Source organism: Bos grunniens, chromosome 28, assembly GCF_055505025.1.
Source record: "Bos grunniens cultivar Pamir isolate PY7600 chromosome 28, Bosgru_T2T1.0, whole genome shotgun sequence".
Taxonomy (NCBI): Eukaryota; Metazoa; Chordata; class Mammalia; order Artiodactyla; family Bovidae; genus Bos; species Bos grunniens.
Window position 1 is genome coordinate 16,742,559 of NC_141192.1, and position 18,677 is coordinate 16,761,235.

The window sequence follows — 18,677 nt, forward strand, 5'->3', positions numbered from 1 at the left end:
TTTCAGATAATAAGCACTTAATTATATAAGGCAACATTCATAACGAACAAAGTAAACATAAAACATGACTTTTCTCTTCATTAGGCAGCATGGCATAATGCTTAAAATCAGAGGATTAGAATCCTATCTCCATTACTTAGAGGTTTTGTGATTTTGGACAAGTTACCTAAGCTCTTTGCTTCTGTTTCCTCATTTGTAAAACAGAGATAATATTACATACTTCATAGAGTTGTTTGAGGAATAATTAGTGCTTGGCATATTATGAATACTCAGTAAATATTAGCTGCTATTATTTTTGACATTGTTACTGTTTTATTTATTGGTATACCTAAGGAGGAGACCAATCTGCTAATTGTTTTTACAGCAAACAATTTGTAAGTCAAAAGTAAATTATTTGACTCATTTATTCAACAAATGTTTACTGCTCTTCTTCTACTTGCTAGGTACTTTTCTGATCAGGTGTGAATAAGACAACAAAGTCCCTAATTTCATGGAGCTTATGTTTGAGTAAGGGACAAAGAGAAAAAGATAATAAAAAGATAATGAAGAGTAATAGAAATTATAAGGGTAATAGGGTTAGAGGAAATGAAACTAAGATTAACAAAAATATAAGATTAATTCACTGGAAACATTTTTTTTTGTAGTGTGTCTTATATTTATGGGTCCTGAAGATTCTGTATCCAAGTACATTATTTCTTCTGAGAGGCAACCATGAATGCAGACACCTTACTGAATATTTTACCTTTAAGCAGGAATGTGAGTACTGCCATGAGAACTATTTTCACTTCCTCAGGGTTCTTTTAGAGTGATGTGGGTAGTAAGAGTTTGAAGATTTTACAGTGTAAGATGTAAGAACAGATTTTGTGTCCAAACATGTAAAACTTTCAGGAAGATTGTCTACAGTTCTCTAGTGTTTAATATTATTCAGATGTTTTCATTTCAATATTTCCTATTAAATTTGATTTTTACATATGTACTTAGGAACAGTTTTGAGCTCTGTGTATAGTTTTAATTTTAGAATTATTTTTTTTCTAACAGGAAGAATATGAACCAAGTGAAAAGAAATGTTGCATTGGAGATTTCTCTCCACCAATATTGAGACATTCCCATGAACATTCTTAGCAAATTAATCATCCTGTCATCACTGCAGATTGTTTTATTTATTTTTTAATTATGCAGATTGTGTTATACATACATAGTTGATTAATTGAAGGTCTTAGTCTACAATATTTATCCCATTTCTCTCAAATTTTTATGGCTGTGGTAATCTAATAGCTGTAAGCAATCATATAGTATAGAGTTTGACCTTTTCTCACATCTCGTAGCTATGTACTTGTTAGTACTCATGGCTGTATTAAGTCTTAGAATTAAGATTTAAAATTAGAAAATAACTTCAGATTACTGAGATGCAAAACATGATGCAATAAAGATCAATATAGTGACAGGTAGTGGCAGAAGTGGCAAACTCTGATATAACTTCAAAGATCAGGTGGGTAACTTAAATGAATACAAGATGAGGCCTGGAAAGTTCATGCTTGACCTCAAAGCAATCAAATTAAAGTTTTTATTAAACTGCAATGTTGGAAAACAGGTCTGTCATCAGACTACCAGTTTATAACCTCTGATTGCTAGATATAGATCTTCTCGTATTTGAATGTTACAGTGTTAAGCAGTGAAATAGGAACTGAATTCTTTTTTTCTTAAATAAGTAACAAGCCGTCCAGCAAAATCCCAAAATATCCAGGACTTTAAAAATATAAAGGTGCAAAGGAATACGTATGACAGACTTTTAAAAGTAGATGACCGTTTAATTCTTTAATTCTTTCTTGTGTTACGTTGACTTCTTGCTTCGCTGCTCATTGTAGGCTAAAGGAAACCCTCTGGTCCTCCAAAATAAGAATAAGATCTTTTCTTTTTTTTTAAATTGGATGGACTTTGAATTTTGTTGTGATGTTATAGTAGTCTTCCCTGTAACAAAAAAGTAGTCACTGACTCGTAGAATAAAATAATTAACACTGCCTTTAAGTATAGTACTAATTTTGCCTTACTTGGCCTATAAAGGTAAAGAGTTGAGCTATTTTTAGAGATTTGACTTATTTACTTTTAGTAATATTTTATGACTATCTGCTGCATACACAAAATAAATCTAAGGAGAGCAAATATTTTGTCTTTGTAAGTACAGTAACATTGCTTATCTTTATTGATTCTTATGGGTAAGATGCTGGCCTTTTTTAAAAAAAAAATTTTTTTTATGCAGTAAAATTTACTCTTTGAAGTATTTAGTTCTCAACTTTAGCAAATGATTAAAGCTGTCTACTATCACAGTCACAATACAGAAAAGTATCATCCCATGAATTCCTCCTTGCTGCCTTTGATACTCACCCCTTTACCAACTCTGAACCCCTAGCTACCACTTGGCTGTTATCCATATCTTTAATTTTTTTGCCTTGGTTTTAATAGTCATTTATGTATGTGCATGTATATGTTTTAAATGATTAACAAATTATGCAGTTTTCAATTACTGAATTTTTTCTTTTCTCTAGGTAAAATTAAATATTCAGAAAGAGTCTATGAAGCTTGTATGGAAGCTTTTGATAGCTTGCCTCTTGCTGCACTTTTAAACCAACAATTTCTTTGTGTTCATGGTGGACTTTCACCAGAAATACACACACTGGATGATATTAGGAGAGTGAGTATATATTTTAGTAACAAGAGTTGATTCCTATTTATAGCATTTTGTTGAGTAGAGACTAGAAACTTCAAACGTCTCTTCACTGCCAAGATTAGGTAATGGTAAAAATTAATATACTGGTATTTTAAGAAAATATCTTTTAACCATTCAGAACAATGTAGTATGCACAGTATTCAGAGTTGGTACCACTTTCCTTTGTCCATTCCATTCTCACTTTTGACAAGTTATTTCTGCTCTTTGTTTCTTTTTTTTTCTTTCACAGTTAGATAGATTCAAAGAGCCACCTGCATTTGGACCAATGTGTGACTTGCTATGGTCCGATCCTTCTGAAGATTTTGGAAATGAAAAATCACAGGAACATTTTAGTCACAATACAGTTCGAGGATGTTCTTATTTTTATAAGTAAGGAAAAATATTCAAGCTTAATCACATTTTAGTTGTAAAAATAGCATATGCTTTCATTATATAGAAAGTCATTATTTTACTTAATTTTCTCTTTTTCCCCACAGCTATCCAGCAGTGTGTGAATTTTTGCAAAACAATAATTTGTTATCGATTATTAGAGCTCATGAAGCTCAAGATGCAGGGTAAGAACTCTGTTTCCCTGACCCAAATTAACACCTTATATACAAATCAAACTTAGTAACCATGATTGATGCTTTACGATGCATATTAAGTTATTTGTTTTGCAGCTATAGAATGTACAGAAAAAGTCAAACTACAGGGTTCCCTTCATTAATAACAATTTTTTCGGCACCTAATTACTTAGATGTCTACAATAATAAAGGTAAGATGTTGTTGATAAAAAAATATTGTTAAACAACTTAGTATTTTAATTGACTTATTTTTTGAAAATATAGTAGAAAAGGGGCATTGTTTGAAACTGTAACTATCCAAATCTCTTTATGAAAAAATATAAGATATAAGGGAGGGGAGAGGACAAGAAATGAAAATCCAAAATGTGAAACTTAAGTCATAACATTAACCATTTCACAGCTTTGTCATTCACAAAAACTGCCTGTGAAAGAATGTTCTGAGGTAACTCTGTCAAGTAAAAATGCACATGATTTTCTCAAACTCCCCTTTCTTAAATCTTTTCTCTTATAATCAAGAGAATGTTTTCTTGTTTGCATAAAGCTGCTGCTGCTCCTTTGACCATTTCATGTATTTGGACTATATGGTTGTTTGCCCTGTTTCTTGTTTTATGTTCACTGATGTAGGTTTTCTTTTCCTTTCTTATTCTCTACTTTTATATCCACTGCCCCATGATGATTTGTAATTGGACGTTTATTTAATTCAATCCGACCTTCTTTCAGGAAGACAGTCTCCCCTTTCCTTTCTTTTTACTGCTCTTTCTTCCTTTTTTTCTTATGTCTTTGTAATTTACCTTCTTTTCTAGTGGTTTATATTCCACCGCCTTCCCTCCAAATTTGATCTGTCTGTAACAACTGGGTTTCCTTTAACTTGGAACATAATTCACTGAGAGATAATACCAAAGGATCTTAATCTAGTTAAGTGTGTGCCAAGGACATTGAAGATGAGCTTGAGTATGTTTAGGCAGTTCACATTTTCAGAAGAGGAAATCCAGAAGCCAGCTCCTATTCTGTCTTGACATGTCAGAAATTCAGTTGACTATGCCATAGTTCCCAAGGTCAGACAGGAGTGGTTGTGCCAGGAGTAAAGAACAGAGGGTTAAAGATTTTTTAAAGTACATTTAATGAGGTCATTGCTAAATACAGGTTTGTGGTGTGAGTTCAAAAGAGGAGCAAAATAGAGTTTTTGGAAGATTATAGGTGATAGTTAAAAGGTTAAAACATTTACCTGAGATCAGATAGTAGCAGTAGCAGGCTATCAAATAGCTTGGATACAGGGTATGTTGTAAGAACTCCATACTATATTAATCACCAAAACAACCATACCATTGAGATTACCCGAGTTGGTGGTCTTTAGAAACTATAATGCCTCCAAGGATTATACCAGTGCTAAGATAATCGTTTAAATTATATCTTGTTTTATAAATTTTGAAACTTCTATAAAGGTACCTAATGAAGCAAGCCTTCATTTTTAAAGAAAAATACATCTAAGTTTGGACTCCATTCTCCGAATTGATTTGTTATATTTAACTTTGTACCTGTAACCTCCCTTTGTTAGTATTAAAGGAACTGGTGTTCAGTGGTCAGTTGATTACTGCCATACTGGTTGTCCTTCGTCAGTTTAACTCAGGAGATTAAGGGATACTTTTCTTAGTACTCCAAAAAGAAACTCAAACCATTCAATCTGTCTTGTCAAAATCAAATGTCTCTTGATAGTGCCGATTCTGTACATGGTGTTAATGATTTGAGTGCTTACATGGTACAGGACGTGTTCATAATGTTTCATTCCATCTATAGGGCAATTTTCTAGATTCTTTATCTTTCTCTTTTTTTAAATTAAAAGCTTGGTATCAGTCCTTAATTTCTGAGGCTAAATTTGAAATACATTTATTTCATGGGAATTTCATCAGAGAAACAAAACTCTACATTAGCTAGAATCCCAAATCATGGAATTTAATACATACATTTCAGTGCTTTACATTAAATGAAAAAAAAGTAAGCACATAACTATTATAGTATCTGCCAAACATTTTATACTTTTTTGTAGTTTCACGTGAACTATATTCTCTGACCTTAAACTTCTGAGATAGGCAGGATGTTTTATAAATGAGAAACAGATTAGTTAAATAATTTACTATTACACATATGGTATATACTGTAGTTTAGATTAGAATCTAGCCCATTAATCCAATGTTCCATAAAATAATGTAACCAGTGCCTGAAATCTTTATCAGGTTAATTTAAGGTATTATTTATATCAACTTATGAAGCTTTAGAAAGATACTTGAAATTGAGATGAGTATGTTACTTTGAGTTTTTCTCTTTTGGTATTTTAATGGAATTTTTTTCTAAATGAAGTGAAATATTCCTTTGTAGTAGTTTCACTTGATTTCTTTTAATACATGAAATAAGTACATTCCTGTATTCATAAATAAAGTGTTCCAAATGTTTCTTTTTCTTCTCTGTGTTTTTTTTTTTTTTCTTGCTTTATTTCCATTTAGCTGTCCTTTTCAGGTTGCCTGCAACTAAAAAGAACCCTCTTAAATTCCTCCAACTTGTATGAACTCTTAGACCTAGAAAATTGCTCATTGCTGTTCTGTGTTTCCTCAAAAAAACTGAGTTCTCACAATTTTGGATTTAGTAAACGTGCATGTTGGATTATTTGTATTGGATTATAAAGTACAACAAGCATTCTAGAAAGATTGGGAATTTCATTAATAATGACAAGTAAATATCTATGTTCTACATAAAACTGTGTTGGAAGCAAAAAGTGTATTACTACTAAAAATTAGTTCCTACCTCTCTACTACCCTTCATTCCACTCACCCCTTGACTTCCCACCCACCTTAAAAGATATTTTTTCTGCTTTTATGTGTTTTAGACTTTTGGGGCTAAAGACAAATTGTTACATTGACATTCAAACTTATCTTGCAGCTGCTGTATTAAAGTATGAAAATAATGTGATGAATATTCGACAGTTTAACTGTTCTCCACATCCTTATTGGTTGCCCAATTTTATGGATGTTTTCACATGGTCTTTACCGTTTGTTGGAGAAAAAGGTATGATTTTTGTTTTAAAAAAGTTGTTATACTGTTATATTTATTCCAGTTTACTATTGCAGGCACATACTACTTGCTAAAGGGAGCTGAAGTCTAGTTTCACTGTGGATACAGCTCTGCTTGTGTCAGTGGGTGTGGATATGAGAGCCTCAAAGATATTTGAGTTAGCTGTTTACAGCCCCCATGTGAGGGTATCTGGGGGACTGGGAGAAGACTTATAAATAGCCTGATGTTGTCTTCAGCTGTTGGGTTTTCTTTCTTTTTTTCTTTAGCTTAAATCTTTTATGAAGGAATGGAGAGATGGCTTTGCTTTGGAACTGACGCTTTTGCATATTTTAACATCACTCTTGGGGATGTCATGGCAATTCATGGGAGAATTTAATAGCCTTCATTTGGGGCAGTATTAGTCATTTTGTAGCAGCTCTGTACTGTCAGAAATGATAAAGAGAAATTCAGGTTCTGACCTAATATTTCTTCTCCTATATGGAGCAATATGTTATATGTATATAATTTTAGTGGTAATGGTTTCCTGATAATTTAGAGATTCCTATTAGTATGTACTTAATAGGCTTAAAAAAGCATAAATACTATTTAAGAGGTTTTATTTTTGTTTTTTATTTTAGTTCTGTAGAGTTCTTAAGACTTCCTTACTTTATCACATTCTTCTTTTTCCATTTTAGCGTTAATTTTCCGATGAGGCAATACCTCAGTTTCCATATGTGGAATATGAGTATTAGAGTATAGATATGATTGTAAAACATTTTGTTCTATATCCCTCTCTATTTTTTCTCACCTCCTCTATGTTACAAAATGTTCCTTTCTGCCTGAGATATGTTACTTCTGCCAAGGCATTTTTGGTTCTAAAATTCAGAGTTACTACTTAAACTGTATGTTCAACAGGTTTTTTGCAGATTCCCTTTGGGCTTCATCAGTTACTCCGTAGGTCAGCATTAATATGGAGATAGAATTACCCACTTTAGCAATTGAGAAGGGGGCCAGTAAAGGGCTTAGGTGCAAGGGATGCATTACACTTATAACCTTCTATCTTTGGTATATGAGAAATAGTTCAATCATAGCCTCATCAGGCTAAAGGGAATTTAAGAATTCATCTTGTTTATTCTCCTGCCTCCAGGCTAGACTGCAGCACAACTGTTTTAACGTAGTATGAGTGGGATGGGGGGTGGGGAAAGCAGGGAAGATAGGTAGGAGGAAAATGGATATTTCTAATTTGATTTTCTGATGCCTCCACGAAAAAGGAAGTAGTTCATTATATCTAATCTAAATGTTTATGCTATGAGTATTCAAACAAAGAGAAGTTAATAGGTTTTCTCAGCTAATGCACCTGTCAAAAACCAGGGCATCTGATTTTTGCCCTGGTTTTAGATAGAATTTTAGATCTCTTAGTGATCACAATCATGTAGTCTAACTCCTTTTGAGAGATGAGAAAACTTAATCTAGTTTCTGTGGCTCTCTCAGAAGTGAAAGTAGATTTCTTTCAGTGATCCTGTATTTGAAGTCTGCTACAAAGTGATCTTTTGTTCTTTTTTGCCACTCTACATCATCTTAGCTATTGTGAGGAAGTATTCAAACTATCTGACCATTTTTGTTGTTTTTCTGTGGATCTTCTCTAAGTTATTCATATCTTTCTAAAATCAGAATTTCAGATTTGAACATTATACACAAATAGAATTCTAACCAGTGTTGAACACAGTAAGAAAATTTTCTTAAACTCTTTGCATATTTTTCCATTTTAATACACGTTAGCTGTTTAAATAGCCTATTTACTTCTTCATTCTAATGAAAATTTTCTTTTGGTGTGAAAATCTGCAAATGACTCTTCATTGGATTCCACATTGAGAAAACCAGTTTGACTCTGATCTAGTCCCTGGGAGGCAACTAACCTAGCCAGAGGCTTCCTTGAAGGCTGGTTTAATCCCAAAGTTAGGTGAAAGTAGTTTTTTAACCTTTTGTGGACTTTTTACTTCGTTTTCTAAAAATCTTATGTTATAAAACTTGCAGCATATAAAAGGTAGAGCGAATAATATGATGAATTACTATGTGCCAATTATTCAGCTTTGACAGTTATCAAATCATGGCCAATACTGTGTCATTTATATCCCCATCCACTGCTCCCTATCCCACACCTCAATTGTTTTGAATCAGATCTCAGCTGTTATTTTTTGTATGTATAAATATTATAGAATGAATCTCAGAGATAAGATTAAAACCCTTTTGAGAACTTGGTGAAAGTTAGAGACTTTTACACCGCCCAGAAAATTTCATGTGTGAAATACATGTATAATTTTTACATATGTAACATTTTGAGGATGCTCATAGATCTGAAGCGAATTGGTAATGCCATCAGGTTTATTGGCCGCAATTTAAGAACCTCTGTTTCAGAGAATCCAGTATGGTGTGATCTGCCATAGAAGGTCATATATGTAAGATTTGTTCATTTACCAGATTTTTTTTGGAATTAACAGGAGAAGGAGATTCTATCTGAGAGATTAAAGTAGCATTTGAACTGGGGCTTAAAGAATGTTGGAATTGTGCAGGTAGATGTGAGCAAGACAGTTTTAGGAGAAGGTACTTCCCAAGGCTGAGTCTGACAGAAAGAAAGAAATAAGGTCACTGACATGTTTAGGAGTTCAATTTGATTAGCAAGTAATGTATGAAAGATGAAATGAAATGAAATGTTCATCGCTTAGTTGTGTCCGACTTTTTTGCAACCCCATGGAGTGTAGCCTGCCAGGCTTCTTTGTCCTTGGGATTCTCCAGGCAAGAATACTGGAGTGGATTGCCATTCCCTTCTCCAGGGGATCTTCCCAACCCAGGATTTGAACTTGGGTCTCCCACATTGCAGGCAGATTCTTTGCCATCCGAGCCACCAGGGAAGCCTCTTCATACATTAGAAAGAATGATAATAGTAGAAAAAGAATGAAAAGTCAAAATTAGATCAGGAGGATTTTGATCATTTAAACAGAGAATCTGGAACTTTGATAAATGGTGGGATGTAACTGCAACAGAAAATAATCATGATAGTCATTTAGAAAAATTACTATGGTGAAATGAACTGGAAGAAAGACTAGAGATTGGAAGACCTGTTATGAAACTTCATCAGGAATCAGAAACATAATGAAGCCCTGTTAACATTAGGAATGGAAAGCATGGGAGAACTCCAAGAACTGTAAAAGTAGAATCAGTGAGACTTAACAAGATTGCTTGTTTAAGAGGAGGGAATGATTGAATTTGGCTTGGATGTTTTGAGTGTGATAATGATAGTGCCATTAACACACGCTGATGAGAACTCCTGTTATTCTAGCAACCCCTCACTTCAGTTATAGGCTGCTCTTCGTCTTCATTGGGATTGCTAGGCCTTTGACCCTGTTGTTTTCTTTTTAATCTGATGCCCTTTTGCCTCTCTTTCTTCTTAACACACTCCCAAACTCTTTTCTCTCTTGTTTTTCTACTTTGTCCTATGAATCTTAGCCCCATAAAGTCTAACTATCCATTTTCTCCATTTTTACAGTTAGGATATAGAGTGCTACTGGAGATATTTATATCGCCTTGGGTCTTCCCTGGTGACTTAGTGATAAAGAACCTGCCTTCCAGTACAGGAGATGTGGGTTTGATCCCTAGGTTAGGAAGATCCCCTGGAGAAAGAAATGGAATCCAATCTTGCCTTGGAAATCCCATGGACAGAGGAGCTTTGTGGACTATAGTCTGTGGGGTTGCAAAAGAGTTGGACACAACTTAGTGACTAAACAACAACAACAATGATTTGGTATCACCCTTTGATTTCTAGCATTAGCTACGCTCTCAGTAGTACCCAAACATCTTTATGTCACTAGTCTCCTTCCCCACTTATTGCCACCAGGATGTATTCTAAAATTCTTTTTTTTTAACTTAAACATTTTCTTTTTCTAGCCACTTCCCTTACTGTCAGAGAAAACACATACCATCTATGGAAGCTTTCTCTGCTTACTGTTCCCCTGCTTTCTAAATTGCACTCATCTTTTTTTGGTGGGAGTGCTATACTGCATGGCTTTTGGGGATCTTAGTTCCCCAACTAGGGATTGACTCTTGGTAGTGAAAACATGAATTCCTAACCACTAGACCATCCTGATAAACCGCACTCATCTTGAATTCTTAGCCTGTTGAAGATGTGACCCTTCAATCCAGGGCTACTATTTCTAACTTGTTCTTATATTCCATTATCCTGCTTTTTCAGGAAACTTACTTTATTACTTAGGTGTTCTATATCTTCAGACTCTCTCTACTAAGCTCTTTTGTAAATTGTTCAAATATATCTGATCTTTAAATAAAAAATAACATTTCCCCTATCTGATATCTTTCATTGGCCACTATTATGCTATGATTCTCTTGCCTTTCCTTCACAGCAAAGCTTCTAGATGGAAAGCAGTACACACGTAGAAGCTAGTATTTGGTAACCGTAAATGACCCTGGTAACTCTCAAACCTTAACCTGTCACATGAGGTCTTTGTACCTTGCCTAGTTTCTCTTCAGTTTCATTTTTTTGTTGTTTTCTTTTCACGTTTTCTATGTTCCAGCCATGAAACAGCATAGCCAACTTCCTGAATGTACTATATGTATATGCTCTTTCAAGTTTCATGCCTTAATACTTTTTCTTTATTTTTTCATAACAGTTTTGTTGAGGTATAATTCAAATACCATACAATTAACCTATTTCCATTGTGTACTTCACTGATTTTTAGTATATTCAGAGTTATGTGTCTGTCACAACAATCAGTTTTGAAACATTTTCTTGATCCTCCCAAAGAAACCTTATGTCTGTTAGCAGTTCCCAGTTCCCTCCACATCTTCTCTCCAGCCCTGTGCAACCACTTGTCCGCTTACTGTTTGCACAGGTTTGCCTGTTCTGGAAATTTCATATAAATGGAATCATGCAGTATGTAGTCTTTTGTGACTGACTTCTTTCCATAATATTTTTAAGGTTTATCCATGTTGTAGCCTGAGTCAATATATTATTCCTTTTTATGACAAAATAATATTCTACTGTATGGCTATACCACAATTTGTTTATCCATTCATCAGCTGATGGATATTTGGTACTCTTTACTTTTTGACTACTATGAATACTGCTGTGATGAATATTCCTGTACAATATGTTTTCATTCTTCTTAGATATGTAATTGAGAATAGCATTGCTGGATGATATGATAACTCTATGTCTGACTTTTTGAGGATCTGCCAAACTATTTTCCAAAGCAGCTATACCATTTTATAATCCTACCAGCAGTGTATAATGTTTCTAGTTTTTCCTTATACTTGCCAATACTTTTTTAAAATCTTTTTTTTTATTATAGCCATCATATTGGATATGAAATTGTATCTCATTTCTCTAATTAATAATGACATTGAGTGTATTTTTATGTGCTTATTTGACATTTGCATGTCTTATTTTAAGAAATGTTCATTTTTAAATGGATTATTTGTCTTTTTACTATTGAATTATAAGAGTTCTTTGTATATTTTAAAGGTGAGTCCCATATCAGATATATGATTTGCAAATATTTTCTCCTGTTCTGTGAATTATCTTTTTACTGGTGATATTCTTTGAAGCACAAGCGTCTTTAATTTTGATGAAGTCCTCTTTATTTTTTCTTTTGTTGCTTGTGCTTTGGTGTTATATTTAAGAAACTATTGCCAAGCTCATTAAGATTTGCCGCTGTGTTTTCTTCTAAAAATTTTATAGTTTGACCTTTTACGTTTAGGTTCTTGATCCTTTTTGATTTACTCTGTGTGTGTGTGTGTGTGTGTGTGTGTGTGTGTGTGTGTGTGTGTTGTAAAGTGGGAATCCAACTTCATCCTTTTGTATGTGGATATCCACTTGTCCCAGCACCGTTTGTTGAAAAAACTATTTTTTCCCCACTGACTTGTTTTATTTCTGGACTCCTTAATTTTATTCCACTGATTTATTGACTGTTGCATACTTTTTCTAACTTCTGTTTAGAATGCCTTATCTGCCACTTCCACCTGACAAATTTCTATTCCAAACCAAAAGCCTGCTTTTCTTCAGCAGATCTTGTGCATAACTCTGCATACTTAGAGCATAGTGCTCATCGCATTTTTGTGATAGTTTGTGTATATATATATATATTTATAACTATATGTCCTTTAGTAGTTAGTAAGCTTTTGGAGGGTCAAGACTGAACCTTTTCTATCTGAATCCCAAAGCTTTAGCACAGTGCCTGGCATATAGTATGCTATTAATATATTTATTAGGAGAAACAATAGGGGCAGTATTAAATTTTGTTTTGAATGTGTTCATTTCCAGGTGTTGTCAGGATATCCAGGGGCTAATACTCAGACATTTTTATTTATTAATTGAAGTTTGCTTGTACCTTTCTTTTTTTATTTACTCATTTGTCATATATTTACTGGATGCCTCTCATATGCATGGCTCTGGGGATGCAGGAGTAAACAGAACAACCCCTTGCACTCAGGAAGCTTTCATTCTAGTAGGGGAAACAGACAATATACAGATAGTGTGAAACAGTTGACAATAAAACCAGCAAAGAAATCCAGAAATTTAAGGGGAGGTAGAGACCGGCAGTAAAGACTTCAGAATCATCCTCAAAAGGTGATACTTGAAAATATATAGGAACGGATGGAATCACCGAGAGATTGAACATATAAAAAGAAGATTCAGGGGAAAAAAATGTCTAAAAGGTAGAAAAACCAGAAGAGTAGAATCCTGGAAACCAAGGGAAAAGAGAAGGCAAAATGATGAAGAAGAGTTAAGCCTAAAAAAGAACCGTTGGTTCTAGTTGTTAGATAGTCATTAGTAGTCTTAAGATTAAGTTTCAGGGGAATTGCTGGAGCCAAATTTTAAAAGATTGAATGCTAAAACTTTTTGAAACAATGAAACTGTGCCATTGTTTTTTTCTGACTCCTTAATGTTGTATCCATAATGAAAAATTAATGTATGTGTTTAGATGTTATTCATCCCTGTATTTATCCCTGTGGGAGCTGCTTTTTTTTTTTATTTCCCTCTAAGGGACCTGATTACTTACTCCATAAAGAATCTCTCTCAGGCTTGTTAGCCATTTGATTTCTTTACATTTGAAAGCCCATATAGCTTTTTAATTCCATCATTTCTACTATCTAAATGTGTTAATCTTGTGTTATAAATCATTTGATCATTTTTATAAATGGTTGCTCTGTATACATATAGAGAGTTGAATATAATCAGCTAATGTGTAACATTTGTTTTTAATAGTGACGGAAATGTTGGTAAACGTTCTGAGTATTTGCTCTGATGATGAACTTATGACTGAAGGCGAAGACCAGTTTGATGGTATGACTATTTATTTTACTGTTTTTTATTGTGAAATGGTATTGTTTAACTGCCCAATTTCAATATACTCTTGTAAATTATAGTCATTGCTCTCAAATGGCTATACTATTTGATAAGTGACAAGTCACTTTTTTCAGATACTACTTAAGACTTTAAAATAATTTTAGTGATTTTTTTTTTTTCTGTTGATACTGGGAAGAAAATGAATTTTGGGAAAGGGGAAATTTGAAAGAGAACAGAAGGAAAAGAAAATTGAAGTGCTAAAAGAATGTGGTTCTTCATGAGTATGGACACTACTTAGAGAAGGGAGGATAAAAATGCTTTTTGTTGCATTGGTACTGTATTCTTGGTGCATCAGAAACATACCTGAATACATAGTGTTGTTGTCACTTCTTCTTTTCAAAAATCAAAATAAGCTGTTCCCAATTTTGAGTGGTTATGTTCTAAGAAACCTCTTGTTAGTTTAGCTGGAGATTCAGAAAGCCCTTTTTTTAATAGAAACAAAGTTATGCATGGTTATTAGTTCTTATGTAAGACAGCCAGCCTGTGTATCTAATGGACATTTATAGTATAAACTACAACATAGAAGCAAAATTACTTTTCTTTTTATGTTTTGAAGATTTTATTTAGAACTTAAATATTTATTGCATTAATTAATTGGATAAACAAAAAATATAAATAATTTATAAGCTGAAAACTCTTTATTTCCTTCCATCTGCCCCTCACATCTTTGTTGCAGCATATTTTTCATAGTTTTAATCAGTATATAAATGTTCCCATGTATTAAACATGGTCTACATAGTGCTAAAATGAGACACCTGCATACTTTTATATATTACTATACCATAATCTTTGTAGTTAATCTTATGTTGTTTGGCATTTGGGTTGCTTTAAATTATCTTTGTTATGAATAGCATGCAATAAACATAGTCATATAATAGTTTTAATTTTCCTTCTTAGAATAAATTTCTTGAGGAAAATTACAGAGTTAATGAGTATGAAGAATTTTAGCTTCATTATTTTAGCTGTGAACTGCCAGATTACATAAGAATTGGACCAATATGAAGTGTTTCTAGCAATGAATCCATAGACCTATTTTTTCACAGGCCAACCTAATTGGGTTTTGGTCATTTTTACTTAGAAATAAGTTACCGTTGGTTTAATTTATATTTATTTGAATTCTAATGATGCTGAGGAAGAAATCTGCTTTACCAGCTGTGTAAACTTCCTCTCAGGTGACCACTTAACAAGTAAAATCTGAATAAAGCTATTTACTTTTTTTTTTTTAGTTCAATTTCTCCCCCTTGCTTCTTTTTTTTTTTCCAGAAATATCTTTACTTACAAACAGGTTCAGTTCTTAAGCTGTTTTAATTCTGTTTGTTCAAAGTACAGAGTGACTATATACACATGTCTGCTGTTGCCATCTGTTGGTGGCAGGCAGCGAGTGCTTTTACTCTGGCTTATAGTTTCGTTAACTGAAATAAATTAACTTACGTTAGTTCTTTTTGGGGGGGGGATAATAAGCTTCAATGAGTAATATTTATTTTTCCTTATTTTAATTCTCTCTATCTGATGTTTTGTAGAAAAGTTTTTAGTTCTAATATATTTCATCATCTGTCTTTTCTATAGCATTTTTATAGTTTTAATTAAATATTTATTTTCCCTGTTCTGCTACCATTGTTGTAAGATTAGTTCTAGGTTTAGATTTTAGTTCACAGTGTTACAGATACTGATATAATGATCAATAATATAATGAAATAATTTTTGTGCATATCCCATGAATTTTTTTTCAGTAGAGTTTTTTTGTTAATATCAAATTCTGTGAACTATCTAGTAAGAGTTTTTTTTAATTGTTCATAATATTTTTAATTATTATTTTGATATCCATGATTCAGTAGTTATAACCGATTTTTTATTTCTAAAAATAAATTTCAAAAAAATCTTTATTTTCTTGTTTAGCCTGGTTGGTGGGGACGTGTATCACTTTTATTTCTACTTCTAAAAGAACCAGTATTTGATTTTGTTGATTTTTCTCTGTTATTTTCTTGGCTTGAATTTCATTGATTTCTGCTCTTCATTTCATAGTAGGAGTTTTTTTTTTTCCATAGTAGGAGTTTTAATTGGCATTACATTCCATCTATATCTGAATCTAGAAAGTTTTTTAAAAATAATGTATAATTTTCTAAACTAAGATAAAATTTTTTTGCACTATATAATTCATTTATTATAATTATTCCTTTTAATATATTCAGTATATCATTATTGTATTTAAAATTATGTGTTTTTTCTTTGAAAAAATTTGTTATTACCAAGTTAAATTAATATTTCACTATTTTGTATTCTAATTACTGTTGCAACTGGTATCTCTCTTAATGTATTTTCTAACTGTATAATTATATATTTTGGGGTTTATCTTATGTTCAACAAGTTGGATCAGCAGAATTACTTCCTACGATAATTTTTATTTTGTTTTCCATAGCTTTAAAAAATGTCATTTGCATAAGGCTGATACTGTTATTTTCTACATTTTAATCTTTTATTTCTTTTAAAAAATTTGAATCAATAATGTTAAATAGAAGTAGTGACAGGTGATCCTTGAGTCCTCTTTATATAATAAAAAGGAAAACATTTCTCTGTTAAGTCTAATATAGTACTTGGTTTAGATATTGATGATTTATATGAAGATAGACACAATTGTCAGAGAGGGCAGTGGCACCCCACTCCAGTACTCTTGCCTGGAAAATCCATGGATGGAGGAGCCTGGTAGGCTGCGGTCCATGGGGTTGCTAAGAGTCTGACACGACTGATTGACTTCACTTTCACTTTTCACTTTCACGCATTGGAGAAGGAAATGGCAACCCACTCCAGTGTACTTGCCTGGAGAATCCCAGGGATGGGGGAGCCTGGTGGGCTGCCGTCCATGGAGTCGCACAGAGTTGGACTCGACCAAAGTGACTTAGCAGCAGCAGCAGCAGCAGACACAATTGTTTTTGGGAATTCAACCAAGAATAAATATAAATTTTTATTATATTCCTTCTAATGAAATTTATGCATCTTATCAATATTCTTTCTATCAATGAAAATTATACTTATTTATCAACTTGTTATATCATTCTTACACTCCAGAGATGAATCAAATTTGATCATTAAAAGGCACTGTAGTTTAGTGAGAAGGATCAGTGGTTCAGATGTCTTGGTGCTACCATTATACTAGCTGTGTAATCTTAGGAAAGTAACCTAACTTCTCAAAATCTTCTCTTCCATAGGAGGGAATAGAGAGGATCAAAATTCTTCCTCACTCTTCAAGTAATTTTAAAAATTGGGAAGCACCATTTATGGGCTTTCCAGGTGATGCTAGTGGTAAAGAATCCTCCTGCCAATGCAGGAGACTCAGATTTGATCCCTGGGTCTGCAAGATCCCCTGGAGGAAGGCATGGCAACCCACTCCAGTATTCTTGCCTGGGAAATCCCATAGACAGAGGAGCCTGGCGAGCTACAGTCCATAGGGTTGCAAAGAGTCAGACACGACTAAGCGTCTGAGCATAAGCACCATTTTTGACAGTGTTTCTCTGGGAAAATACACTGAGTTCCAACTTTGCATACTAGAAATAGATCTCCCTTCACTGCCAACATAGCAGGTGCAGTTACTTCACATTGCTTCACCTTTGCACTACCAAGTATTAAGAGTTGGGACTCCAAGAAAATTTTGAGGATATGGATCTGGGAGTTTGTCTAGGAACGAGAGTGATTTGGAGGAGAAAGAACCTTGAGTACTGGAAGAAAGGAAGGGAGTTTAGGATAGATACTAGGGTGGGTTGGGAAAAGAGCTGCTGGAGCTACATTTGTTTCCCTTTCTTATTCATATTCCCTTATTTCTTCCCCTCAACTCCATCTTTTTCCTTTCCTTTGACCACAATAACGTGCCTTCTGTCCTCTCCTTCTCCTTTTCCTGCTCAGCAGTGAAGCTATGCTGTGGATTGAGCCTGCAGAGAAACCTGACTTAGGAAGAAAACTTACTGAGTTGGGGATTGCTGTGGAGGCAGAATAAGAGTTTAGCTTTTCCATGGAGAAAGGGGAAAAATAGGATTGGAGATTTCCCAGTGGGAGGAAGAAAAGAGTAGTTTTTGCACATTCAAGGCTGAAATTGGCCAAAGGAATGACTCTTTCTTCTTAAGTGATGGACTTTGATATTCTGTATTGTTTAATATACCTGTGGGTTTATTTTTGAAGGCAAAAATTTGAAGGAATATATGGCAATAGCATTCCTTTTAGAGGTATTATGTAATCATTTAAGGGAATTTTTGAAGACTGATTTCTATGATATTTAGAATGAATACTGTTTCTTTCAGTTATATTTGTCTTAAGTTTGGTAAAGGAAATAGATAACCTATATGTGTTACAGTTTTACTAAGCTAAAACTTTGCATTTCCTGTAATGGAATCATGTATATCAGCATTACAATGGAAAGCTCAAATGAAACATCTCTGCTGCCTACTCTTAGAGCTATTACTTACATTGAAACAGTCTGTTGCTATTTGTGTAAAAAGATGTCCCTCAAACTTCCAGATTGGATTGGGAACAGATAGCACATACTGTTGATCCTGAGTATGTGCAAAAGTTCCACAATTCTGATTTCAAGAAATTATAGGCTTTTTGTTACAATGGAGTGTGGGAGGCTTTGCCTTTTCTTTATTGGGAGTGGGTAAGGTTTTTCACCAAGGTAGTTTATAAAGTTACCTACATTTCTCTGTGTATGCTACAGATTTTGCAGATTTGGTGTCCTTGAAGAACCACATGAGTTTGTATCTCATTTGTGTCATTACCTTTCACTTAACATACTTTCATGGGTGACACATTTCCTTAGGGGTATTAATATAAATGTGCGATTGTTGTTAGCACAGTCTTTTATCAGTCTTATGTGTTTTCACGTGTTTTTTTCTGTCCCTAATTTGTCTACTTTCATCAAATATTATAGTCATTCTGTCCATAA

At 33.5% G+C, this 18,677-nt stretch overlaps 1 protein-coding gene across 8 annotated transcripts in view; it reads left to right on the forward strand.

Moving 5' to 3' along the window:
- The window catches only part of PPP3CB (protein phosphatase 3 catalytic subunit beta), a 47,934-nt gene that overhangs the window by 18,153 nt on the left and 11,104 nt on the right, over nucleotides 1-18,677 (forward strand). For all 8 annotated transcript variants that reach the window (XM_086382061.1, XM_086382066.1, XM_086382062.1 and 5 more), the window contains exons 4-10: nucleotides 645-756; nucleotides 2,544-2,689; nucleotides 2,955-3,094; nucleotides 3,202-3,279; nucleotides 3,385-3,479; nucleotides 6,220-6,345; nucleotides 13,610-13,687. In XM_086382061.1, coding sequence (XP_086238187.1) covers nucleotides 645-756; nucleotides 2,544-2,689; nucleotides 2,955-3,094; nucleotides 3,202-3,279; nucleotides 3,385-3,479; nucleotides 6,220-6,345; nucleotides 13,610-13,687 — 775 coding nt within the window. The remainder of the gene's footprint in view (nucleotides 1-644; nucleotides 757-2,543; nucleotides 2,690-2,954; nucleotides 3,095-3,201; nucleotides 3,280-3,384; nucleotides 3,480-6,219; nucleotides 6,346-13,609; nucleotides 13,688-18,677) is intronic.